Here is a 17,205-nt window from a genome sequence, read left to right as displayed (position 1 = left end):
TAGCTAAAACCTGGTGACAGGGTCTCAGAGCAGCATAATGTAGACACAGATTCCAGTGACGTGTCATTTACTGGGCTACTTGCTGGAGTTTTCATAAATGTACTGTTTTTATCAGCAGGAGATTTCACTAGGGGACTAGTAAACCTGTGTCACAGGTGTGACATCTCGGTTGTCTTCTCAAGCCAAGTGTTCCTCGTTTGTCTATCCTCTTGGTCTTTACTTGGTAGTGGGTACTGACTAGTGGCACCCTATCCCCTCCCTTACCAGGGCCTATTGCTAGGGTGAGGCAGGGATTAGGTTCCTACTTGGCGATAGGTGCAGAACCTATATAGGGACAGTTAGACAGGGTGATTTTAGATCTGTCTAGGGGTCTCCACCTCTCTTGCCCCGTTGTTGCACACTTACTTATCCTTCACCAAGTGTGACAACCTGTTGGTGTGTAGTCTTCCATACTCATTAGTTCCTTATAACCCTACCTCACCGATTGGCAGCGTTCTGCTAATCACAGCATACACAGAAATCAGTCAGTGGTGTGGGTGGGGTTATACAGAGCTCAGCATTCAGAGAACTGTTAGGGTATGTGCACAAGTTGCGGATTCTTGTGTGGATTTTTCCACGCGGAATCTGCTGAATCCGCAGGTAAAATGACCTGCGTTTTACCTACGGATTTTCTGCGTTTTTTGTGTGGATTTCCCCTGCGTTTTTACACCTGCAAATTCCTATAATGGAGTAGGTGCAAAAACGCTGCGGAATCCGCACAAAATTGACATGCTGCGGAAAATAAACCGCTGCGTTTCCGTGCGGAATTTTCCACAGCATGTGCACAGCGTTTTTTAAATTCCATTGGATAAAATAGTACTGTACATCACAGGAGAATCTGCTGCGGATCCGTAGGGCCAAATCCGCTGCGTATCCGCACCAGAATCCACAACGAGTGCACATACCCTTAGATCTGTAGCAGAGAAAAATCAGTTTTATCCAAATGACAGCAAACAGCCCATTAAGTGACACATTGCTGGAATCAGGGTCTCTATCCCTAGATGCACAACCTATAGAAATAATGCAATTTGCCAAAGTATGGCAAACACCAATGTGGGTAAAAACAGAATGATCTTTATTAAATAGCCTATTACATGATGTAGAAAGCATGTCGACTTTGATTGGGCTGGCTTCTGTTAATCAGTATTCAGGAAATTTGCGACAGCCAAGAAATTTCCATCGTATAAGCAATAGCAAAAGCTAAAAAGAATTAAAAACATGGTTTTAAGTGCATATTTCATAAGTACCTGATATATTAGCCCTAAAATCTGCAATGATAGTACAGTAGAGTCCTAGGTTATATATCCATACATGTTATAACATTTTGTATACATCTGTACAGTATATATGATTTGCTATATAAATTTACAGCTAAAAAGAAGGAGATGCTTCCTGTAACAGGTAACAGCATCCTATACCAAGAGATTAACATGGGCCAGCCATATTTCAATATAAGACTATGCAAGAGAATACACATCTTCGGTATGCAGTGCCTTATGGAGATATTCCGTTATTAGCACATACATTCTTAATCCAGCAATTACACATCCCTCCATTGCTTAGTGATGCATTAGCAGCATAGGAAATGTTTCCTTCATCCAGGAGCACAAGGAGTGAGGAACTGTGCATAGAATTCATCTCTGTATAAATTAACATCAGTAAACGCAAGAGGCACTTTAACGATCACACAACCATCATTAGGCAGAACTCCACTCGCTCCATAACCCTCGTGCCACCGGAGGCTTGTAACACACTGCTCAGCAATGCATTGTGGCCACCACTCAGCAAAAAAGGTCCCCAAGTAGGAACAACATGTAATAAATATCTTCCAGTTCAGGTCTTTGGTGTCTGCGTTTTGTAGCGTTCGGCTCACGGTGCTACAATTTGGATGGGGCTTCTCCGGCTACAAGGTGAGGCACTTCTCCCCTATTGGACAATTACTGGAAGGGGTTAAATAGAAAAGGGTTACAGGTTCAGGTCCCATTTGCGCAGTCTGTCTTAGATCTTGGTGACATAATTATTTGGAAAAAGTCCCTGTTTCCCCCGTAATCTTCCAGTCCACCAACCTGAGTTATCTGTAAGTGACAGGAAAAACACATGTTCAATCATCTGCACAACATGGGATATCCTTGTACCAAAGCGATAGTCACAGCGATTTCATGACAATTTAGAGCTCCCTTCTTCTAAACCGCCCACTTTGATTGACAGCTCAGGCTTTATAGAGCCGGAGAAGGTGTGGAGATAGAAAACAAGGGCGTGGAAAAGCGCGCTTGGTTTGGACAGTCATTCTGTGCGAACAACTATCCCTTTGAGTTCAATGTCAGACATTCAATGAAAATTATCACGCGTGCGTCAACTAAACGGTGCACCATTCCCTCCTCCGATATCGCTTTCACTACAGCCATTAAAAGAGAGAACTTGATGTATTTGGTCTGGGCTTAAAACAATCCAGGGCAGATCTATTAGATTCTCTTTAGGTAGAATACATCAGCAGGTTAATGCTGCCCCGTTTAAGAGCTGGGCACTTACTGGGCTTCCTACTGTAGCTTTGATAATTCACTACTTTTCTGTAGCTCTTCTAGTCCTCTCAGCAATAAGCTCCCATCATGAAGTCCACCATATTTATGGGCTCTGGCTTGCACCACCCCACCACCGATTGGCCACTTTCTGTCTATGCTATGTGCAGTGTACAAAGAAAGCTGCCAATCAGTGACATGGGCGGAGCTAGACTTGGCTCAGCATTGAGAAGACTAGTAGAGCTGCAGCATATTACACAGCGATTTACAACATGGAGGCTTGTATGTCCCCATTTCATGCTGGCCTCAGATTCTCTTTGGGAATGCTGCTCTGAAGCTCTGGCCACGTTTCAGACACATGTTTAATGAACAAACACATTTTGACATAAGCATTTATAAATATGGCAATAGGCCTATATCCTAGTAATTCAGTGCATTTACAACACATGTGGATCACCATTGACAAACTAGAAGTTATGAATGGATAATTGTGGCTGCAAATCTATTTACAGCTATGAAGCACAAGTACTGAGCTAAAAATGAAGAAAACAATTTACCAATTAAAATGCACTTGAATTCTTACATCTTATGTCACACCCCATTGTCTGGTGTGTGTAAAAAACACAAATAGAACGTATGGATGCATTGGTAATAAAAGTGTTATACTATGTAATGAGAGAGGGCTATACCTAGGGAATTACTATACAGCAGCTGAAAACATATATAACAATGTCATACGGATTAGACGGAGCCAATTACCTTCTTTGATAATCTCTATGATGTCATTGGCATTAAAGCTGAGCTCATCTGTATCCTGTGCATCATACGCATACAGGGCCTTGCACTGTGGCACTTGAGGTTTGGGCTTTGGCTGAGGTTTTGGTCTTCCTCCACCTGGAGGAGGCCGACTCGATGTCTGTCGACGTGCACTGTAAAAAAATAAAATGGTTTTAGAAATCCTAAAACCTCTCGCAGATTTACTTCAGCCCTATTCAGTGATTGAGCAGCAGGGGGAGCTGTTGCACAAGGACTGTATGTGAAGTTCGGAGTGTGCCATCATTTCTGTGTTGAAGGCCATTCTTTTCCAGCTGTGGGCAGTCACCAGTGTCACATGATAATTGCCACACTGACAAAAACACCGAGGACCCAAGGTTTTGAGTTTTAGGATACTGAACTTTGTAAAGTGAAGATGTATTCAAAGTCCATACCCAAGAATCAATGACAGTATTGGTAATCAGTAGTGATGAGCGAACGTGCTCAGATAAGGTGCTGGTTAGCACCCGAGCATGCGCAAGTTACACCTTATCCGAGCATGTTCACTCGTCACTAGTAAGAAGAATTATTTTCTGTACAGACTGGGACTCCTGAATCAATAACAGTTTAAAGATTTAAATCACATTAATTTAGTAAATTTGCTACTACTGAACAAGCCGAGAAAGATGGGAATAATCTGCACCCCATCCCCTGGCTATATACATCATTACATACCTGGCCCACAATTAGTCGCCTACAGTGCGACATTAGACTCCTAAACCTCAGCTAGGATTCCATGGAATTCTAGGCGCATAATACATTGACCGCTATGCTGCTCTTGGAGCAGAGCAGAATCTCCCTTATGAGATGTGCTGTAATCACTGACCATTTATTTAGCCGTACCCATTTATTCTGCGTTTCCGTTATCAGCCTGTTCTGCGGACTACGGAGATTTTCACGGGGCAGGCCGCTTTCTTGTGTGAAAGACTTGTGTAACGGCACATTTTATTGCGACCTGCGGTTTTACACTAGACCCTTACTGCAGTTAAATCAACATTGTCTCAGTAAGTTGGTTGGAGGCAGCTGCCGAGCACAAAGACTCTTTGAGCTGTAGCGGGCAGTTTTTCTGTGGTCTCTTGTTCCTCACAGTACAACCGTGTCTCCATTTGCAGCACAGAAAAAAAAAATAATTATCCTTAAGCTGAAACATCATCAAGATTTTTCTGCTGTCTTCAGTACAAAGATTTTTTTCTTTCTAATGTCAAACCAGATCTTTCCCAGATGATGCATGAACAGTTACATATAGCTGTATGGATTTATGCAAGACCACACAGACCTAGGTTTGCAATAAATATGGCAAATTATATACATTGTTTTTAGAATTCCCCAGTCACTGGTATTGGTTCATACAAATAGGACAATGGATTTTCAGAATAAATGCATCATTTAGTAAGGAAGAGAGAAATGGAGTTAAAGACATAATTTCTCATTATTGAGATAGGAGATGGTTGTAATAAAATGCTATGGAGGAGGAGATAGAAGCACAGACATTCTACTACAAGTTTGCAAAAAAAAAAGTTACACTTTCAAATATCACACAATGGGGAGAGTTAGCGAGAGAAGTGAAAAGGGATTATGGTGCAATTTGTGCGAAAAAACAAACCCCATCTTTCATGACCTGATCTAAATACATACTACATACAGTTTTACACCATTTCTTCTCTGAGCACTACTTGGCTGGAAAAGGAGAGTGGCAAAACTATCGCACAAAGAAAGACTGACTAGGTGGTGTGAACTGAAATGCGGCAGATTTATCATAGTGTCATACTACAGTTGTGAAAAAGTGTTTGCCTCCTTCCTGATTTCCTATTCTTTTGCAAGTTTGTCACACTAAAATGTTTCAGATAAAAAAAATGTAAATATCAGAGAAAGATGGCACAAGTAAACACAAACTGCAGTTATTAAACGAAGATCTTTATTAAGAGAAAAAGAAATCCAAACCTACAGGGTCCTGAGTGAAAAAGTGATTGCCCCCCCCCAAAACAAATTGTGGTTTATCACGTTTTTGGAAAACGGAGTTAGAGGTTCAAATTTCCCAACCACACCCAGGCCTGATTACTGCCACTCCTGTTCTCAAGAAATCACTTAAATAAAAAAAATTATGGAATAAATGAGAAAGTAATTGAGAGCCATCAGTCTAGAAAAGGTTATAAACCATTTCTCAAGCTGTGGAATGCTAGCGAACCACAGCGGAAGCAATTATCCACGAATAGTGAAAACATGGAACAGTGGTGAACCTTCCCAGGAGTAGTCAGCTGAACAAAATTACCCCAAGAGTGCAGCGACGCCTCATCCAAGAGGTCACAAAAGACCTCATAACATCCAAAGAACTGCAGCCCTCACTTGCTTTAGTTAAGGTCATTGCCCATAACTCCACCATAAGCAAGACTGGGCAAAAATGGCCTACATGCCAGAGTTCCAAGATGAAAACCCATGTTGAGCAATAAAAACAAAGGCTCATCTCAGTTTTGCCAGAAATCATATTGATGATCCCCAAGACATTTGGGAGAATACTCTGGAGTGATGAGACAAAATTTGAAATATTTGGAAGTTGTATGTACCATTAGATATAGTGGAGAAGTAAGACAGGATTTCATAAAAGGAACATCATACTAACAGTAAAATATGGTGGTAGTGTGATGGACAGGGGTCTGTTTTGCTGCTTCAGAAGCTGGAAGACTTGCTGTGTGGTAAATGAAACCATGAATTCTGTGGTCTGCCAAAAAATCCTGAAAGAATGTCCACCCGTCTGTTCATGACCTCAAGCTGAAGCACACTTGGGTTATGCAGCAAGACAATCCAAAACATACTAGGAAGTCCATCTCTGAATGGCTTAAGAAAAACTAAAAACTTTGGGGTGGCCTAGTCAAAGTCCTGACCTTAATCCGATTGAGATGCTGTGGAATCACTTTAAAAAGGCGGTTTATGCTTGGAAACCCTCCAATGTGGTAGAATTACAACAATTCTGCAAAGAGGAGTGGGACAAAATTCCTCCAGAGTGTTGTAAAATAGTCATTGTCAGTTATTGCAAACGCTTGATTTCAGTTGTTGCTGCTATGAGTGGCCCAGCCAGTTAGTAGGTTTAGAATGCAATGACTTTTACACAGGGTCCTGTAGATTTGGATTTCTTTTTCCCTTAATAAAGATCTTCATTTTAAAAACTGCATTTTGTATTTACTTGTGTTCTTTTTGTCTAATATTTAAAATTTGTTTGTCACACTTAAATGTTTGACAACAAACATGCAAAAGAATAGGAAATTAGGAAGGGGGCAAACACAACTAAGTGTGTTTAGTCTGTGATAAATCTGGCGTATTTTGAAGACTGTCTATTCTAAGATCACACTGCCTAAGAATTAGAGATAATTGGCAAATTTCATATTAATACTGTCTATTTGGCAATCCTGATTACATGGCAACACTTGGTGATACGAAAGTTGTGGTAAAAGCATTACTGAAATGTTTCTGTAGAAAGGATAATTCCCATGCTAAATATTTAGCTGCTGAAATTTCTCTGACTAAAATTAGTTCCATTCTTCTGAATGGGTTTGTTTCAAATGAATGAGGCACTTACTGATCTTTCCATAAAATCTGCATCAAATCTTTTATCTGTGCAGGTAGCCCAAGACTAGCTTAAAACAGAACTGTACTTTCAGCAAACTTTGCATAATCAAGTACAGGCAATTAGAACATTTGTAATGTATCTGATCAGAGAAATGCGCTTCCTTCCCCATTTATCAGACACCTCTTCCCCTCCCCCATGTCTCCTGAACTCATCATCCACTATGAAAATGGAGCTGAGGTCTTGCTCATAGAAGATTGACTGCAGGTATGATGCGACACAGCCCACTATCTGCTATAGAGGGGAGGAAGAGTGAACAAACAGCAGGGAAGGGAACAAAGGCAGACTGAAAATCATTGTGCAGAGCTGTGACACAAGTGATTTACCTTACAGCAGAGCTTGATTCATTGCACGACAGCTGAGCTCTGCTGTATTATATATTCCATGTCGCTGCAGCTTGTCTGTCAGCTAAAAAGTAAATGAAGAGCAGGAACACTATCTGTGCCAAGCTCTTTTTGTTAGAAATCACCGCAGCTTGTCTCCCCACCCCCAGCAAACGATGAATTACAAGTTACAAATAGAGAATGTAGAGATGAAAACTGGAGAAAATGCAGCATATTAATTACATAATGGGCAGAAATTATGTTATTCCTCATGTACACATAGGGCACTTTATTCTCAGTAGTTACTTGAATGCAACTGCATGATAGGTGGGGGCTCTGTTACATATGTAGCCTCGAGCCTAGTAGCTTCAGTTAGAATGTATCACTTAGTATCTGCTTTTAATATTAAAAATTATACAAGTGTTTTCAGTTTTAAGAAAAACTATTGTTTCTCAGTGTTTCATGCAGTCCAAATTATGACAGCTGCTGAGTGATTGGCTGCAGCGCTGTCGAGGTGACGTCAGTCAAACCGATCAGTCGCTGTTTTCTTACCTGAAGTGCTGTTAGTGGCATTTACAGCTGTGCAAAGGAGTTGTGAAACTAATCCAAAGAACCAAGTGCACTTTTGCATTAGAGACCCATCAAAGCACTCGGAGCAGAATATGATGGAATCCAGCGTCATTTTCTCAATAATTTTGTTAATAGAACAGTACAGTAACGCATGGTTAGACACCTTTCTCATCTAGTACTATCAGCTTTTTTTACAGTTCACATCTGTTCTTTTCTTGATGAAATTAAGACATTCTGTCATTGTACATGTGAAAAAATCTAAAGTTATTCCAGGACTCTGGTCATCGCTGTGGAATACTCTGCTCAATCGTCTCTTTATTTCCTCTGCCAGCTAACATGTTGTTATTCTGACCTTTCAGACTGAAACCACCCAACGCTCCCCCGAGAAGCTGGACACTAATACTCATGATGTGCGCTGTAAACTATGGATGACTGGAAAGCTAAAGGGTCGCTGGGGCCCAGTCCAAATGCCGGATCTAACTCCAAGGCCAGGATCACACTACCGTGTGTAATGTGAGAAACTCACATGAGTCTCTCGCATCAACACCTGGCACTGCCACTGGTACTCGGACCGGTACTGCGGCTGCATGTATTTCTTTGCAGCCGCAGCTCAGGCCCTGAGTGTCGGCTGTAGCGCCGAGTGTTGATGCGAGAGACTCGTGTGAGATTCTTGCATTACACACGGTAGTGTGATCCCGGCTTCAACAGTATAATGGTGCCCTAAGCTGACTATGCTTTACATGTCTCGGAAATTAACTTCATAATTAACGGTTAGGCAATATTTGATCCAATTCAGACTAATGTGTTAAATAAGCCTTACCCCGCAACACCTTGGTCTGGCACACGAAGGAAGTCCAAACTTTGGAGCTGCAGTGGATTTCTAGGTGCCGCTGCGCCAGCCATTTGCCGTGGTAAAGATGGGTGGTCTGCAGGCTGATGTGATGATCTAGAGTTGCTATATTGCCTTCCAGACCTCTGCTGCTGTCCATGTTGGTTAGTCTGCATTACGCCATTCTGGTGGGACCCTAAAATTGAAGAGTAAAATTAATAAACATAAAAGCAAAGACAATCACTAGAAATCCCACCTATCCTCCTCTCCTTAGTTTTGTAGATGCATCGTTTTGCTTTTTCATACGATCATACTAGTAAAGGTGAACTATAGAAGTCATGCTCCCACCTTGTGCCCCAAGCACTAGCTACATTCATTATTATTCTTATTAATATTTATTTATATAGCGCCATGGATTTCATGGTGCTGTACATGAGAAGTGGTTACATACAAATTACAGATAACAATCACAGACTGATATAGAGGGAAGAGAGGACCCTGCCCTTTCGGGCTTACATGCTACAGGATGGTGGGGAAGGAGACAGTAGGTTGGGGAGTTGCAGCAGCTCCAGTGATGGTGAGGAGGTAGCTCCAGTAGTGAGGGGGCAGCGGGGATCATTGCAGGCTGTAGGCTTTCCTGAAGAGATGGGTTTTCAGGTTCCGTCTGAAGGATCCGAGTGTGGTTGATAGGCGGACGTGTTGGCGCAAAGAATTCATGAGGATGGGGGCTATTTGGGAGAAGTCTTGGAGGCGGATGGGTAAGGAGCGAATAAGTGTGGAGGAGAGAAGGTGGTCTTGGGAGGATCGGAGATTATGTGAGGGAAGATATCGGGAGATTAGTTCAGAGATATATGGAGGAGACAGGTTATAGATGGCCTTGTAGGTCAGTATTAGTAATTTGAATTGGATACCCTGAGGGAGTGGGAGCCAGTGAAGAGATTTGCAGAGGGGGGAGAGTGGAGGAGTAGCAAGGAAATGAATTAGTCGGGCAGCAGAGTTAAGGATGGACTGGAGAGGTGCAAGGGTGTTAGCAGGGAGGCCACAGAAAAGGATGTTGCAGTAGTCGAGACGGGAGATGAGGGCATGTACAAGCATTATAGTAGAGTGAGGGTTGAGGAAGGGACAGATTCTGGAAATATTTTTGAGCTGGAGGTGGAGAGAGCTTGGATGTGCAGAGAGCTTGGATGTGCAGTTTGAAGGACAGGGCAGAGTCAAGGGTTACTCCGAGGCAGCAGACCTCCGGTACGGGGGAAAGCGTGATGTCGTCCAGTTGTTAGATAAGTCAGGTAAGGAAAATCTGTGAGATGGGGGGAAAGATGATCAGTTCAGATTTGTCCACATTCAGTTTGAGGAAGTGGGAGGAGAAGAGGATATGGCTGATAGACACTCCGGGATTTTGGAAAGCAGAGAGGTGACGTCTGGGCCAGAGAGGTAGATCTGAGTATCACCGGCATAAAGGTGGTACTGGAATCCGTGGGACTTTATGAGTTGCCCCAGTCCAAGTGTATAGATTGAGAAGAGTAGGGGTCCTAGAACAGAGCCTTGGGGGACTCCAACAGAGAGAGGGTGGGATGAGGAGGTAGTGTGGGAGATGCTGAATGTGCGGTTGGAGAGGTATGAGGAGATCCAGGATAGGGCGAGGTCTTTGATGCCAAAAGGAAGAGAGGATCTGTAGTAGGAGGCAGTGGTCAACTATGTCGAAGGCAGAGGACAGGTCTAGAAGGAGGAGTATAGAGTATTGTCCGTTTGCTTTGGCTGTAAGTAGGTCGTTAATAATTTTGGTCAGGGCAGTCTCTGGAGTGATGGGGGCGGAAACCAGATTTTAGATGGTCAAAGAGCAGGTTAGATGAGAGATGGGAGTAAAGTTCAGCGTGGACATGCTGCTCCAGGAGTTTGGAAGCGAAAGGGAGCAGCGATATTGGGCGATAGCTGGACAAAGCGGTTGGGTCGAGGGTTGGCTTTTTGAGGATAGGTATGTGTTATGAATAGGTCACCAAGGAGGATAGCAGGAATAGGCTAGGCCACCAGGAATCCAGAAAGATTGGTAACTTAGCGGATTGCAGACCCCTAATCCTAACAACACAACTAGCAGTAGCCATGGGGCGTTCCTACGATGCCCTAGACGCCTTGGCACAGCCGGAGAACTAAGCTTAAAGCAAGAAAGGTGAAATCTTAACTGCCCTGGAGTAGAACCCCAAAGAAATAGATAGCCCCCAAACATATATTGTCGATGAGACAAGATGAGGCACAAACACAGGCAGAAAATAGACTGAGCAAATGGGGCCCAAACTGTCTAGATAGGAAAGACACTGTCTGCAATCATGCAAAAACCCTAAAAAATCCAACACGTCTGATGTACAAAAACATCCCCACTATATCAGCATTCTGGTGTGAACTGGCAGCAAAGCAAAAGAGACTAACAACAGGGGACTGAACAAACTGACAAGCTGTAACATATGGAGCGGGGTCCAGCACTGCCCCAGCAGGGAGCACACTGAACCCTCACAACAAAGCAGAAAGAGGCAAAACCAGATCAGATGCAAAGGTTTAGCAAATGAACAACGTAACTGAAAAATGCAGGATCAGGCAGGAGACAGCAGACCTCAAAGTGCACAGGAAGAAACTAATCACCAGTAGCAACTGAGGGAAGCCTGCTCACTTATAGCCTCCCAGTCAGTAACCCCTGATTTCCAATCATCGTCGTCAGGTGGCAGACTTCTGTAAACCCGGACAGCTTCACTACCCACAGTAACCACCAGAGAGAGCCCTGACTCAGAAGTCAGATCAAGAGAATTCACGACAGGCATGATTGTGGCATGTTTGAAAGCAGAAGGGAAGGTACAAGAAGTTAGTGATAGTTTGAAGAGGTGGGTTAGAGATGGGATAAGTGTGGTGGTGAGGTTGGGGAGGAGGTGGAATGGGGTCGAGTGCACAAGTGGTGAGGTGTGATTTGGAGAGAAGATGAGCAAGCACCCCTTCAGTGATGTTTGATAATAAGGTTATGGAGTTTGGGCATTGGTCTGGTATACAAAGGGGTTGTGGTGGTTGAATAATAAAGACTTGCCGTGTTTGATCTATCTTGTGTTTGAAGTGCGTGGTGAAGTCCTCAGCAGAGATTAGGGAAGTTGGAGGGGCCGGTGGTGGGCGGAGGAGGAAGTTAAAATTATTGAACAACTGTTTATGGTTGTGGGATAAGGAAGATACAAGGGATGTAGGTGAGAGATGATTTGAATCCAAGTGTTGCTTGTTTGATTGCAGTGAAGTCTTTTGAATGAGTTTTCTTCCAGCGCCGTTCAGCAATTCTGGATGCTTGCTGAAGCTTTTTAGTGGCGTTATTGTGCCAGGGTTGTCTATTGATTCGTCGCACTCTGTTATGCATGACAGGGGCGACAGAGTCCATGGCTGATGCAAGACTGGCATTGTAGAAACTAGTGTGTGTCGTGGAGTGAAGATATGGAGGACAGTGGTAGGATAGAGTCAGAGAGTGTGCGAGTGTCTAGATGTGCAAAGTTTCTGCGGGGGTGCGCGTGTTGCTGGACATGGGTGACAGGTGAGGAGGACAGGGATGAGAGTAGATGGTGGTCAGAGAGAGAGGGGAGGTTGTAAAGTTAGATAGGGAGCAGAGACAGGTCTAATGTGTGTCCATCTGTGTGGGTGGCTGAGGAGGACCACTGAATAAGTCCAAAGGATGAAGTAAGGGACAGGAGTTTGGAAGCTGCCGACTGGTGGGTGTCAATGGGGATGTTGAAGTCACACATGATGATGGTGGGAATGTCAGCAGAGAGAAAGTAAAGCAGCCAAGTAGAGAATTGGTCAATAAAGGCAGTGGTAGGGCTTGGAGGTCGGTATATTACAGCCACTTGGAGGTTGTGCGGAGAGTAGATGCAGACAGAGTGGACTTCAAAGGAGGGTAGGACAAGGGAGGGAAGAGGTGGGATTGGGTTGAAGATGCAGCTGTAAAAAAGGAGAAGGCCCACTCCTCCACCATGTCTGTTGCCAGGGCGAGGAGTGTGGGTGAAGTGGAGGCCGCCATAGCATAGTGCAGTAGTGGAGGCGGTGTCGGAGGGTGTCAGCCATGTTTCAGTGAGGGCAAAGAAGGAAAAATCGCGAGAGGTAAAGAGGTCGTGAATCACATGAAGTTTATTGCAGACGGAGGGGGAATTTCAGAGTGCTCCAGAGAGAGGGAGCAGGGTGGTGGGCGTCAGGGGGCACGAGTTTGAGGCTGGAAAGATTTCGGGTGTTTATATTGGATTGGGAGTGATAGAAGGGGGTAATAATGGAAGGTATGAGCTGTGGGGGTCCTGGATTGAGAGATGTCGCCAGCAGGGAGGAGAAGCAGAGAGAGGCAGAGCAGGTGGGAGGAGAAGAGTGGGCGATTTGTTGTGTGTTATTAGGAGAGATCTGAGGTTGAGGAGCAGGTCAGCGGAGGAGGTCAGGTGGGGGGGCAAGAGGGAAGGAGAGATTATTACTTGGTTAGAGGGTGCTAGGGTCTGTGGATAGCAAAGGAGAGTCATGAGTAATGGAGGCAAAACCATTAGAGCATATGTCAGCATGGTAAGGGTAATTGTGGAGGTAACAAAGAAATTGTGAATTTTTAAAACAGAGCTTAGGCGTACCTTCTGGTCAATTCTGGCATATTTCTATAGTTATCCTTAAAATGACATCCTTGTAATGACAAACCAAGGTCCAGACAGACCAATGACTCTGAATTTATAACAGCTCAAATGCACATCAAACAAGCCAGGTGTGATCAGGAGGGAGCGGCAGCAGGGAGACTGGTCACACACAGGAGGGGATTAATTAGAAGTCAGGAAGGAAAAAAAAAAAAAAAAAATCCAAAAGGACAGAAAGCATTGATAGCAGATACAGGGGTGATTGGGGTTCATGAAAGATGGGTGATGATGGTATTGTGGCCAGGGGACATAGGATATGCCCCTTTCCAGTCACAACATCCCATGTGCCCTGTTCCACTGTCATCCCAATGCATTAGAGGGGTTGGCCAACTTTGGGGACTTTTTTTTTACTTAAATGCAACATTTGCAATTGCAAACATGATTTTTAGCCCAAAATACATGCATCATTTTGCCTTCCCATGCTCTGTTTCCCATCACATTAAACATTAATGAGAATGTGTCTCCTGGTTTTAGGTATGTAATCTGAGAGCAGCAATATATAGGGGACAAGACCCTGATTCCAGTGATGCGTCACTTGCTTGTCTGCATGCTGTCATTTTGATACAATTGTTGTTTTCTTTGCTACAGATCTACCTGTCTTCCACTTTCTACATCATGTAATAGGCTATTTAAATACACATTCTGTTTTTACCCACACTGGTGTTTGCCATATTCTGGCAAATTGTATTACTATACTGTAGGTTGTATGGCTTTAAAGGGAGTCTGTCACCAGGTTTTTACTACTGCATCGAGAGCAACCTGATGTAGGGATAGAGACCCTGATTCCAGCAATGTGTCACTTAAAGGGCTGCTTGCTCTCATTTTTATAAAACTGATTTTTCTCTGCTGCAGATCTAGCAGTTCTCTGAATGCTGAGCTCTGTGTAACCCTGCCCACACCACTGATTGCACATTGACACAAAGCGGACAGTGTACACAGAAAGCTGCCATCAATGGTGGGGGTGGGGTTACACAGAGTAACTGACTAGGAGACATCTAGACCAGTATTGATCAATACCTCCTGATAAAACACTAGACTGTGTTGTAGATTCAATAAAATCAGTAAGTAACTGTCACGGACGTGGTTTGTGGAACCACTGTGCCACGGACCGGAGAGCCTAGAGGGGCGTGACTAACAGATCGTCTGACTATTCACTAGAGCCTCTAATGGGGAGGTTGGACTTTCGATGAACGCCAGGTACCACTCCAGGGTTGAACAGTCACGCTGCAGCTGGTCCCGAAGAACAGACTGGATGAAGCAACAGGCAGAGCTTGTATCAGAATGCAGCAGAGTTGGAGTCAGACAGAGTGTCAGAGTGCAGCAAGCAGGATTTGCTTCAGAGTGCACCAAGCGGGATTCGTACTTTAAGTACCGCAGGCAGAACCTGCATTGGTATACGACCTTACACAGACTGAAATAGGAAGGTTGCTCAGGCACCTCCCCAGTGGAGAGGAAGCAATATATACGTAATGCCTCAAAACCATTGGCTAGGGAGGAAATGGCCAGTGCATGTGCTGGCCCTTTAAGAGAGGGAGCATGTGCCTTTAGAACATGGCCAGAGGCCCAGCTGGAAGTGCTGCTGGAAGCATGAGGGAGAGAGGGACCAATTGCAGTGAGGGTTAGTGAACTGACACGCCGGGAAGCAGATGTGGTGCTAACAGTAAAGGGGGTTTTACACATAGCGATATCACTAGCAATATCGCTAAAACGTTACTGATTTTGTGACGTTATAGCGATATTGCTAGCGATATTGCCATGTGTGATACTTACCTCCGACCGGCTCCCCCGCTGTCCATCGCTGATCGCGCGAGATCGGCCGGCTCCATTTCTCGTTGTCTGCTTCCTGCTGGGCTTCCTGCTGTGTGAGTTGAGCGACGCTGGACGCGGGCGGGAGGACGTCAGGATCGCTGTGTGTGAAAGGTGAGTATCGTCCGCTGCGTCGCTGCTGCATCGCTGTGAGATCTTCCTGTGTGACAGCTCACTAGCGATCATTTAGCGATGCACCAGCGATCCTGACCGGGTCGTATCGCTGGTCGGATCGCTGGTGCATCGCTAAATGTAAAAGGGCCTTAACACTGGAATCTGACTCTCAGCCCCTACATCATGCTGCGCTCTTATTACATAGCATAAACCTGAAGAGATTCCTTTTACGGCAGTGTGTGGCCATAAATCTGCTGAGAGGAGCTTAGAAAAAGACAGATAAAGAAGAGCTACAAACTTTCCTGTTAGGCTACATGCCAATGAGGAGTATTTGGTATGGTTTTGAGGTTGCAGATTTTCTACACCTATTGGCCTCATTTCTTTAGCTATTTGTGTTTTTTTTTTACCTGTGGATTTCCTACTTTAATGCAATTCTACAGGGAAAATTTGCACATAAAACTCCGAGTACCCGCAAGAGAAAGTGGCAGCGGGAAAAAAAAAAAACAAACAAAAAAAAAAAAAAAAACACGACGAGGCATGAGATTTCTATAAATCGTATCCACTTTACTGAGACTGATAGACGCCGCATTTTTTGCACGACAAACAAAACTCATTATAGGAACTTAACCTTATACTTTCAGAATGAGCTCATTGACAGATTCTTGGGTAAAGATGTCTGCCATTTTCTGCTGTTACTACAGCTTTCCTCACAAACTGACCACCACTTCTGTCCATACAACAGCCAATGGTGGAGGAACATGCGATCAGACCTGGCCATCAGCTCCTCCAGTAGGAAAGCAGTTTTACAATTGGAGGACAGGTCTGGTCACATTCTCCTCCATCAGCCGCCATTATATTGTACCTCCTATGTAAAAGGTGAATGCGTTCTCCTGTCCAATGCCGAGAATGGGACATCATGGAGCTGAAATTGCAGGTGACTGCAGTGAACCATTGATGGCCGATTACTGAGGCTCCATAGACGAGCATCACAACTTTTAATTGGTTGTCTACTATAATCAATCCCTTTTAGGGACAGATTAAATATTTTTACTGTAAAAGCATACACTTTTATTACAAGTGTTATAAGGCAGAGTGCACAATCACAGTCCGATGCAATGTTACAACATAGACATAAGGAGAGGCCCATGCAGACAGCTCGTCCTACCCTGATCAGCTGTAATCTATGGGGGAAGCCAGCAGCAAGTGTTTATTCCCTTGTAGCAAACAAATAAGTAACCATAGCATTACTATTTGTGATAGTCATAAAAGCCTCTTTCACAATTCCCACCCATGATTTATCATGATCACACCCTATACTTTTACCTAACTTTACCCAGCTGGTTTTACAGGCGTAGCCCTGATATGCAGGATTTCTATACTAAATTCACCGCTTCTTAGCCATTAAATAAGAATGACAAGGTTGGGAAGTCTATTGTATTTAATTACATGGATGGCAGCTTCCAAAACCATATTTATAGGAGCAGGGAGTAGGTGGTGTGGACTTTGGGACAGAGGATGTTGGAAACAAATCAAATGTAGATAGATGGGAACTAAAAGGTCTAACTACAAAGGTTACAATACAACCGAAAAATATTTAGTACTAGCTGAAGAGCCCGGCGCTGCCCGGGCATAGTAACTGCGGTACTACCACTATAATCCCTACAATCAGAGCGCTGAGGGATTTACCCTGACTTCCATACCGGGGATCCCTTTAAGAGAGGCCTGGGGTCAGTACCAAAGCTCAGAGTGGATTTGCCCTAAATTCCATACCAATGATCCCTTTAAGAGACCCTGGGGTCAGTACTAAAGCGCTGGATGGATTTGCTGCAACTTCCATACCAATGGAGGGAAGATGTGCCTACGGGATGAAGGATGTGTGATGGGCATATAGGCACGGGAGGGG

The 17,205-nt window shown here is 44.1% G+C and overlaps 1 protein-coding gene across 2 annotated transcripts in view; it reads right to left on the bottom strand.

Moving 5' to 3' along the window:
* Nucleotides 1–1,093: 1,093 nt before the first annotated feature.
* The window catches only part of MYO1E (myosin IE), a 274,229-nt gene continuing 258,117 nt past the window's right edge, over nt 1,094–17,205 (bottom strand). For both annotated transcript variants that reach the window (XM_073586955.1, XM_073586956.1), the window contains 3 exons: nt 8,701–8,905; nt 3,315–3,484; nt 1,094–2,114 (listed from right to left, as the gene is read on the bottom strand). In XM_073586955.1, coding sequence (XP_073443056.1) covers nt 2,038–2,114; nt 3,315–3,484; nt 8,701–8,905 — 452 coding nt within the window. In that variant the 3' untranslated portion in view covers nt 1,094–2,037. The remainder of the gene's footprint in view (nt 2,115–3,314; nt 3,485–8,700; nt 8,906–17,205) is intronic.

Source organism: Dendrobates tinctorius, unplaced genomic scaffold (assembly GCF_039654945.1).
Source record: "Dendrobates tinctorius isolate UK_male_01 unplaced genomic scaffold, ASM3965494v1 ptg000097l, whole genome shotgun sequence".
Classification (NCBI taxonomy): Eukaryota; Metazoa; Chordata; class Amphibia; order Anura; family Dendrobatidae; genus Dendrobates; species Dendrobates tinctorius.
The sequence above is the reverse complement of the archived record's forward strand: the minus strand, read 5'-3'. Positions and strand labels throughout refer to the sequence as shown.